Source organism: Electrona antarctica, assembly GCF_951216825.1.
Source record: "Electrona antarctica genome assembly, chromosome: 2".
Lineage (NCBI taxonomy): Eukaryota > Metazoa > Chordata > Actinopteri > Myctophiformes > Myctophidae > Electrona > Electrona antarctica.
The window spans coordinates 55841962-55852544 of record NC_136807.1 but is presented as its reverse complement, the minus strand read 5'-3'; the positions used below and the strand labels follow the sequence as shown (position 1 = coordinate 55852544).

At 42.0% G+C, this 10583-nt stretch overlaps 1 protein-coding gene across 1 annotated transcript; it reads left to right on the top strand.

The window, feature by feature from the left end:
* Positions 1-8490: 8490 nt before the first annotated feature.
* Positions 8491-9792, top strand: LOC306934210 (zinc-binding protein A33-like; the record flags this gene model as incomplete). Its single annotated transcript, XM_079516753.1, has 1 exon — positions 8491-9792. The coding sequence occupies one exon, from the start codon at positions 8491-8493 to the stop codon at positions 9790-9792; it is 1302 nt and encodes a 433-aa protein (XP_079372879.1).
* Between the last annotated feature and the right edge of the window lie 791 nt (positions 9793-10583).

Below are 10583 nucleotides of genomic sequence, written 5' to 3'. Positions count from 1 at the left end.
GACTCTCTTTCCCTCCGTTTCATTGCAGTCTGTTCTACATTGGTTATTTTGCGTGGGAGGCTGGAAGTCCCTGTCAAACAGCTGCCCTCACACTGCTGTCATCAATAGTCTCCTTACAGACCTCGCAATAGTTGTGAAGAACAAAACATGCATAAATGACAAACGGGAGATCGACAATATTTATGTCCATTGCCTTCTAAGGACCCCAAACCTGGCCTTCAATCGCCCAAAGGCACACTCTATGACCATCCGGCCTCTGCACAGAGACAGGCCAAAGTACTGCTGTTGGGGATTGCACCCCCCATTGGAATACTCCTTCATTAGGTACGGCATTATATGCCGGGTCTCCAAGAAGAAATATAGGGATGGGGTCTTCATCCTCCACAATCCTCTTTTTCAATGCAGGGATGCGAGCAGTCTTGAAATTGTCACTTAACTTTGAGTTTGCGAAGACACGAGCGTCATGAACACTCCCGGGCCATTTCACAACAACATCCATGAAGTGATGTCTATAATCACAGGTGGCTTGGACGTTTAGTGAAAATCTCCCCTTCCTGTTGATATAATCCATGGAGTTGGTGGTTGGCTGCTTTACTTCAATGTGGGTGCCATCGATGGCCCCCAAACACTGTGGTATACCATAGGAGTGTTCGAAACGGGTGACGAGTTCTTCTGCTTCAGGTTCTGTGAAAGGCAGCCTGATGTACTGTGGGCCTAGATGGACAGTTATGGCTGTACAGACCTCCCGGACAATGTTGGAGACACGTTGTTTTGACAAGCCAAAGGAGTTGGCCGTCTTCCGCTGTCGCCCTTGGTCACTGAGGTAGTACAGCGTTACGGCTACCGTCTTCAGTACTTCCACTGGAGCTCTCATCACTGTTTTCTCCCCCTGATTGATTGATAGAAAATTGTATTAACAATTTGTAGAATGGGTACAGTTCAATGAAAGTACAGGTCAATACAAAATCTGCTAAGAGGATAAAACCAGAAAAGCACTAGACTTTTTTACATCAGGGTCTTGAGTCATTCCTACTACTATTTGGTGCCATTAAAAATGATTTTTTTCCCCAACTTTGTTCTGAAAGAGGGGGCATGTTCAGCTGTCAGAAAAACATTTGTCCAGCTTATTCCAATTGTTAAATATACATTTACACTGGAACAGGGGGACACATTTTGGACATAACAGGGGGGGACATTTAATTCTAAAAATGGCCATTACTCCTCATGTAATGAAGAATATGGTATCACATTGCGAACACAGTAAGATTTTAATATGTTGAACAATCATATTTTCAGATGTATGAAAATGTATCAATTTTCTTGATATTTAAGCATAACAGGGCCAGGGGAGACATGTTTACACAACAGTAACACAACCTAAAACATTGATAAAAAAGGCCAATTAAACAGTGATACTTCTTCTGGCATAGGGTTTCCTATAAAAAAAGAATCACACCCGTGTGAAGTGAGGGGCGCTCTTATTATCTTACAACATGATGTAAAACAAACATTGAGACAAAACCAACATTGAATTAGGAGGGGCTGGCACCCCTCAAATATATGCTACTTAGTACTTTCTGAAGTCATGTGGCTAGAAAGTCAGGGGACATTTACAGGTGGATTTGCATCAGTGTAACAGGGGGACAGTATAGTCATGGACAAACATTGATTTCAATATTTTAAGCATTAAAAATACATGGATCACAATTAATAACATTTGATGAGAAGCATGACAACTATATAAAGGCCTACTATATAATAAGAATTCAATGTTTTGATTTGATTAGTTACATTTAGTTGTAACTGAAGCTGAATAAACATAACAGGGACATGAAATTGTAGCATATACCTGTATTAAAATCAAAGGGATTGTTTTATATTAATTTCACTCAAGGTACAAATACTATGGTAGAAAAGCTTTAATTGTATAAACCTTTTAGAATTAGTGTTTATTTTTACACAAGATATGCTGTACCTGGGGAGTGGGCATCGTGCCATCGTGTTTGTTGTTGTTTCTATGGTAACTTCGCTTTCACCTCGGAAGTTGTTCGTTTTTCAATCCATGAGCTGATGCTCATGCTCAGTGTTAAAAGCAACAACGAACATGCGCGACTAGGGCGGTGACGTCATCGTTTCTCAAAAGCTCCGTTTCGCATGACTACACAGATCCACCGATCCGATATTTTCGAAAATCTTCACTTATTTATCCATTTAAAAAAACCTCTGCCGAAAACGCCGTTTGCGTGTGGCTGAAAGGCCCAAACGCACAGAGAAATGTGCGTTTTGCAAAAAACCCATATACGTGTGGCCTGGGCCTTAGTCATTAGTATCTTGTTTACTTATCTTGTTTTTTATTGTTGGTTTAAATGTACAATTGGTGGTAGGCCTAATCAATCAATCAATCAATCTCTTTCTACATTTTTCTTGAGGTAGAAGTCAAAGAGGAGTGACAGTGATGAATCAGATGGCCATCCATTCCTTTGTGGGTCCTGTTTGATACAGTTATAGCACATTGATTTGCTTAAAATATAAAGTGTATCATTCTTAATAACCTTCAATGTATTAGACATTCTGACAGGTCATTCATTTAATATTTTAAATTATGAATTTATCATTATATACATTTTCATGAAAATGTATTTTCATGTATTTTCAAAATACGTATTTGTATCTCAAATACATTTCTCAGACCAGTATTTGTATTTTGTATTTAAATAAATGTTTTGACCCAGTATTTGTATTTTGTACAAATACAAATTATTATGCCCCCTGGGTATAAGAGAAGATTTGTACGGCTCTAGCAGTGATTCTCAACCCGTTTAATTTCAAGGACCCCCAGTTTGACATGCATACATAGCCTACAGACCCCCATTTAATGGCATTTCTATCTCTGGGACCCCAATTTATATTATACAATCAATCTTAATTTAACTGTGAGAGTGTACAAATGTAACCAAATGGACCCGTTACGGTCCATTTGGTTCCATTTGTACACTCTCAGAGTTACAGACCAATAAGGGTCCATTTGGTTCCAAACTATTCATTTCGCTGGGGACACCCTGGAACTCCCTCAATGTGTGATCGCACCCTTAGTCTTTAATTTATCGCCAAATCATTTAAAATGTCACCATAATGAATTGCATTTTTATAGCACTTTTCCAAGTGCTCAAAGCGCTCTACAATGGCTCATTCATTCATACATTGGGAAGTGAAGCGACGACCCCGGCTGTCCTCACTTCCCACATTCACACACCGATGGTGGCGAGCTCACACCGACCGACTCATGGGAGGCAATGTAGGGTTCAGTGTCTTGCCCAAGGACACATTGACATGTGGACAGGAGGAGCCGGGATTCGAACCTTCGACCCAGGGATCATTGGATGACCTGCTCTACCTCCTGAGCCACAGCCGTCCTTAACCATCTGACTGATTCCAGCAACTGCGAGGGAGCTGTCACAGAACGAGCGAGAATGCACAATAATAGAAATTGAAACGGTGAATTATTTGTTTTGGACAGTATTTAGGAATGAATGCTATAGAAATCTACAAGTCGGCTCAATACAGTGTTGATTTCCTTCGACTCGACTAAAACCAAACGAAAAATGTTCGTCGACTACCATTTTTCACTGATGAAAACGAAATAAAAACTAAGCAATGATGAGTAAAACTAAGACTAAATATAATGACAATTTCAGAAAATGTCAGGGAGAGACTAGTGGAGAAGAAATCCAGTAGAACTAAACAACAAGTCATTTTATGTGCTCAGGTATCACTCTCTGAAAATAGTCAATCTGCAAGCTGCGACACATTGTGACTGTGAGCTTGTGTGAGTATAGATCAGGCACCTCACTGCCGGCAACAAATACATTTTAGTCGACTAAATCAACTGTAGATTTAGTCGACTAAAATCGTATTGTAGCGACCCCCAGGAATAAAGAGAGTGAAAATATCAATATCGGTGAAAAAATATCAGATTTATTTTTATATTGTTTCGATAGCGATGTTGCAGTTTTGGGGTGCGCTGGCCCCTCCTATGAGGATCTGTGTAAACACAAACATTGAAGACAAAAGTGAGAACGCAAATTGTGATTGGCCAGAAATTCTGGCCAATCACAATTTGCGTCCTCACTTTTGTCTTCAATGGGGATGTCCCGATCCGATCCCGATACCTCAATTTCTGTGTTAGCCGATACCGATACCGAATACCGATACCAGTGTCGTGATCTCATGTTGTGTTTATAGGTATCTAGCTATATATCTGGTGTTGTGTTTATAGCAGACTCCTCACTCAAATGTGTACTTGCAGTTTGGGCAACTCAAAAGCAAACTCCACATGTCCCAACATTTATAGTGTCAACCCCTTACCCCTGTGTCGGATCTGTGGTTAGACTGGCATATTCACCGATACCGATATGACCCGATCCGATACTTTTCCCGATACCGATACAGTATCGGGACATCTCTAGCCCAGAATGAGATGATGTATGATGACGTATGATGATAGGAGGGCCCCTCACTTCACACGGGTGTGATTATTAGTATTCTACCGATAATATAGTGCAGGGGTGCCCATTACGTTGATCGCGGTCGACCAGTCGATCGCAAGCGCTGCGCAGGTAGACCGCTTGGCCCTGCTATGAAAAAAAAGAAAAAAACTAAAAAAAGAATCCTCGCCTCGGGCAGGCGGCGGCGCGCCGGCGGCTTTAAAACCCCCCACAATGCAGTGCCTTGTTTTCAAGTGTGGGGAACGTCGGGTCTGTTCTGTTGTTAAACAAACAAATTAAAAGGATCCATCATTGTTCATATAGCAAGATGCGCGCGGCAAAGAAGCCTAAAACATATCACTTCCATGCAGAGTGGGAAGAAGATTATTTTTTCACGATGTCAATTTGACTGTGTGCGCTACACAGAGCAAATAAAAAATGTGCAGTCTGACTTTCACAAACGCTCTCAAGATTGTGCCTTACTCGAGCCCATCGCTACATTCATGTGCTTCCCATTCAGAGAAGACACTGATGTTGATTCTATTGCCTCGAAAACATGAACATGAACTCTTCTGCGTTGGAGAATGAGATCATGGCACTGCAGGCTGACATACAGTTAAAGTTGCGGGCCCGCGATGGAGAGTTTTGGAACTTACCCGTGGAGGAAAAGTACCCAACATCAGGATTTGAGCAGCCTCGCTTACAGCGTTATTTGGTTCCACATATTTATGTGAATCAGCGTTTTCCCACATGAAGATAATTAAGTCCAAATATCGTTCCACGTTGACGGACGATTATTTGGAGGCCTGTTTAAGACTAGCTGTCAGCAGTGACTGTCCGGATTACGCAGCGCTGACGGACTCCATTCAGTGCAAGCAGTCATCTGATTAAGGTAGGAATCTGTGTGTGTGTGTGTCCTGAATAGCGCTGCTATTTAAGATAGTGAGCAATGAAATGTTGTTTAAAGATGCATGTGTTGTATATGATTTGGTTTATTGTCTCCACCAGGCCGAAGGCATGGGGAGAGAGTATGTTTTGCACTCCGTCCGTGTGTGTGTCCGTCCTTCCGTCCGTCTGTTCCGAAGGCATGGAGAGAGAGTATGTTTTGCACTCCGTCCGTGTGTGTGTCCGTCCTTCCGTCCGTCCGTCCAGCTAATCTCCGGCACCGTTAACCCAGTCGATGCCAAACTTTGCACACACACTCCCTGGATGCCAACGATGAACATCTGTCCCACATTTTCCAGAACGGCCTGTTATAGCGCCACCATGAGGCAGCTTTTCACATGTTTTACCTAAAACTGCACCGATCTGCGTGAAACGTTGCATGCACACTCCCTAGAGGCCAAGGACAAACCTTTGACCTGCATTCTCCGCATCTGCCTTTTATAGCGCCACCAGGAGGCCGACTTTTGTAAAACACATTTTTTGATATTACTCCTCCAGATTCTGTCCAAAAAAATTGTTACACAGTATCTCTATGATCATGTGCGCAAGTCGGATCTGTCCGATATTTCATATTCCATCCTAATTGGCTATAATTGGCTTTCACAGTTTGCAAGATTGCCCCGTTTTGAACAAAAGCCTCAAATCATGAACGCAGCGTGCAATTTACGTGAAATCTTTCACACATTTTCTTACTAGGCTGAGGAATATATCCCACCCTTTTCACATTGGCCTGTTATAGCGCCACCAACAGCTTGATTTTTGCAAAACACATTTTTGGAACAAAATAACTCAAATCATCCAATTGCCATCAAAGGCGTATGAAGAAATGGCACCCTTTTCACATTGGCCTATTATAGCGCCACCAGGAGGCCACAACCTGACCTGCCCTGGTGGAGACCTGTGCCCCGAGGGGCACTTTTTCTAGTTGCTTTCTTTTTGTCGTTTTCACAGGGACAGTCAACAAGAGAGAGAGAGATTGGGAAAGACAGAGAGCTTCAAGCAATCAGTGCCAAAACTTGTTTATATAAGGCAGGAATAATAACTTGACCGAGACTGGTCATCCGGACGGACGACTGGTGGTAATGAGTCACTTGAGTGAATTGACTCAATTAAGTAAGAGACTGTTCTTACAACTGAGCTGTTTTATTCACTGTGCAATGCACAGCTATTTATTTATTTCTTCATGTGAACCCAAACAGTGTTATACTGTGTTGTTTCATGGCTTATTAATGAGAAAGTAAGAGACTCTTTATTGTACCTGTTGTTTCATGGCTTATTGATAGTGTGCTCTTTGAGTTGAGTGGTGCATTATTCCTTCATGTGATTGTGTATGCTTTTTTTGTGTGATACTTTTAATATTTGTAACATTCTATGAGCAATATGTTATTACAAAGAGTAACTTTAACAAAAAATATCTTCTTTGCAATGTGGGGTAACTGAAAAGGTAAATAAATATAATTGATTTTGAAACGGTCCTAATGCCTTAATGTTATTTATTTTAGGTACATATTTTGAGTATTTTAAGCAATGGGATAATTATTTTTTGGTTGGTAGATCACCTTGAGCTGGCAATTTTAAAAGTAGACCTCAAGTCAAAAAAGTGTGGGCACCCCTGATATAGTGAATAACTAGTATATTTGACAGGTTGCCACAGTTACCCACTGAAAATCGGCACTCCATATACGGAGATATCCAGGTCTGACATCAAAAACTCCATATTTGGGCGTGGCTGATCGGGAGATCCATACATGGGTCAGGGCAAAGGATTGTGGGAGGTCCTAAAGATGCCGGCGGAGAGCAGTGGGAGCCAAATTCAGATTGATGAGGATGAGAATACAATGGGAAATGAAAATAAAAGGAAACGGATTAAGGCAAATGGAAAGAGCGCAGCAATTGCAAGTGAAATCTAGAGGAAAATGTTGTAGTAGGAATGAAAACAGTTTAGAAAGTGGATGGGGTTTTCAAGGACCAGCACAACGTGGGAAGGTTTGTTGGGGAAAATAATGGAGACGTTAAGTCCATCAGAGTGGCGAGAAGCGGCATTGTTGTCATTGAATGTCGATCAAGAAGTGCAGATGTTGAAAGCTATGTCGATTAAGAAGTTTGATGGTCACATGGTGACATGTTTCAATTTGAAAGGAAGTGGAAGGAGAGTTGGAGTTATAAGTGCATGGGGTACGTGCCATTGACAATGGACCTAGAGCCATTCCTGGACAATATCAGAGTTGAGAAAGCTAGGAGAATGCAGAAGGACAGAAGTAGCATGTGCTTAAGTTAATTTTTAGAAAATGTTTCAGATGTGATGATAGAATGGTGATGGATGATGATGGTCATGGAAGGGGAACCTTCTGAAAGCTTCATGGGCAAAGATAATCAACTTCAAAATCTCAAAAAAACGGCAGAAACGTCTAGTTCTGACATCATGCCAATGTAAAACTGGCAGAAACGTCTAGTTCTGACATCATGCTATTGTAAAACTGGCAGAAAAGTCTAGTTCTGACATCAAGCTAATGTAAGACTGGCAGAAACGTCTAGTTCTGACATCAAGCTAATGTAAAACTCCATATATGGATATATAGGCTATACGCGACTCATGGCGACCTCAGCGAGATGTGACGTAGCATCCATCCAAGCTCTATATATAAAGGCACTGAGTTCTCACCATTCCCTGAGTTCAGAGAGAAGCAGTGATTCTCTCCAAGACAGCACCTAGTTCTCACCACTTCAACCTTCAGGCTCCTCCAGGCAGCTCTCACTGGTCAGCAGCTTCCTTCCATACCAGGCAGGATCATCGGCCGCAAGACCCAGACATATCTCTGCATTCTACAGGGATCTTCACATCGACTCTACTGAATCATCTAAGGTTGAACGTCATCCTACAGGGATCTTCACTTCCACTCTACTGAATCATCTAAGGTTGACGTCATCCTACAGGGATCTTCACATCCACTCTACTTTAATCATCAGGGTTTAGACGTCTCTGGTGAAGTTCTTACCGGACGGACACCGAACGCAGTTCCCTGTGGGTTTTACATCTGCACTAACATACATTAAAATACAAATGGCGACCTGTCGGCTGTCTGAAGAGCACTTCCTTTGTTCCATCTGTATGGATGTGTTCACTGATCCAATCAGCACTCCGTGTGGACACAACTACTGCAAAGCCTGTATCACACATTACTGGGACACTAGTGATGTGTACAAGTGTCCACTGTGTGCAAAGATCTTTGATAGGAGACCAGACGTATCTGTCAATACTTTTGTTTCTGAGATGGTTCAACAGTTCAGGAGTCACAAGTTGAAAGAAGAATATGAAGCAAAGACTGTGGCTGAAATCCAGCAGATTATCCAGGAGAGGCGACTGAAGATTCAGGAGGTCAAACGCTCAGTAGAGTTCAGCAGGAAATATGCAGATACAGTCATAGCAGACAATGTGCAGGTCTTCACTTCTCTGATCAGTTGTATTGAGAGAAGCCAGGCTGAGCTCATTGGTGTGATCGAAGAGAAGCAGAAAACAACAGAGAAACAAGCTGAAGGCTTCATCAAAGATATGAAACAGGAAATCACTCAGTTAGAGAAGAGAATCTCTGAGCTGAATCAGCTCTCACACACTGAAGACCACCTCCACCTCCTCCATAACTTCACATCCATCAACACCTCTCCACCCACCAAGGACTGGACAAAGGTCAATGTCCATCAGTCTTCATATGTGGGGACAGCGAGGACAACCGTGTCTCAGCTGGAGAAGACACTCAGTCAAGAGATGACGAAGCTGTGTGATGTTGAGATGAAGAGGGTCAAGAAATATGATGTGGATTTAACTCTGGACCCTGATACAGCACATCCAAAACTCATCCTGTCCGATGACGGAAAACAAGTGATTTGTGGAAATGTAAAGAAGAATTTCCCTTACAACACAGCGAGATTCTCTCCATGTGTCTGTGTCTTAGGACAACAAAGCTTTTCCTCAGGAAGGTTTTACTACGAAGTTCAGGTTGGAGGTAAGACTGCCTGGAATCTAGGAGTGGCCCGAGAGTCCATCAACAGGAAGGGACAAATCACACTGAGTCCCAACAATGGTTACTGGACTATATGGTTGAGGAATGGAAATGAGTACGAGGCTCTTGCTGAAACTCCTGTCCTCCTCCCTGTAAGAGAGGAGATCCAGAAAGTGGGAGTGTTTGTGGATTATGAGGAGGGTCTGGTCTCCTTTTATGATGTGGAGACCAGAGTAAATCTCTACTCTTTCACTGGCTGCACCTTCACTGAGAGACTCTATCCATTCTTCAGTCCTTGGCCTAATGCTGGTGGTAGAAACACTGCTCCTATGATAATCTGTCCTGTCAATCACACTACTAACTAATCCTCTGGAAGGAAGACAAAGGTTAATTTAATGGTTTTTCAATCAACTGCCAAAATCATCCAATTGTTAAATGCTCCTTGCAGATGTATTCTATTGACATGAAGCTGTGAAATGTGTTCATTTTCCAGGCCAGTAGTACGGCTGAAATGGTAAATTAAATTGTGTCTAAATAAAAACTAAGCTATAGTGACTAAAACTGAGAATAAATATAGGCCTATTGACAATTTCGTCAACAAATAAAAACTAGACTAAAATATCAGGGAAGGGACTAGTGGAGAAGAGATCCAGTAGAACTAAAAGACAAGTCATTTGACAAGTCAAGTCACGCCCTACCAACATCCGTTAAGAAATGTGAATGCCTAGACTCCTTCAAAACCGCTCAAAGAGCACTCATGCGCACTTATGCCCCTTTATCCATACTGTACACGTGTAACCGTTGTAGTCTGTCTCTCTCTGCGTTGTGTTGAAGGGACTAGACGGACCCAGTACTCTAGAGACAACCTCCGTTTATTCTGACAAAGAATAACAACAGACACGTCTCCACGTTAGTTCTTAGTAGTGCAAGGACTCCTCTCTAAACAGAGTTAAACAAACACTGTATAAATCAATTTGCAAGTACAATTCTTATTATGTTATACAGAGAAGTCAACACAGACACCCACCTCGTTCCATGGCGGAAGTACAGAAGGAAGAGGTGGAGGTGTGACAGGACATTTATACAGGGGCAAAAGGAGGAGACTTAAAGGAGCTGTGATGTATTCCTATACACATGAACCATGGAGAATTAAGTC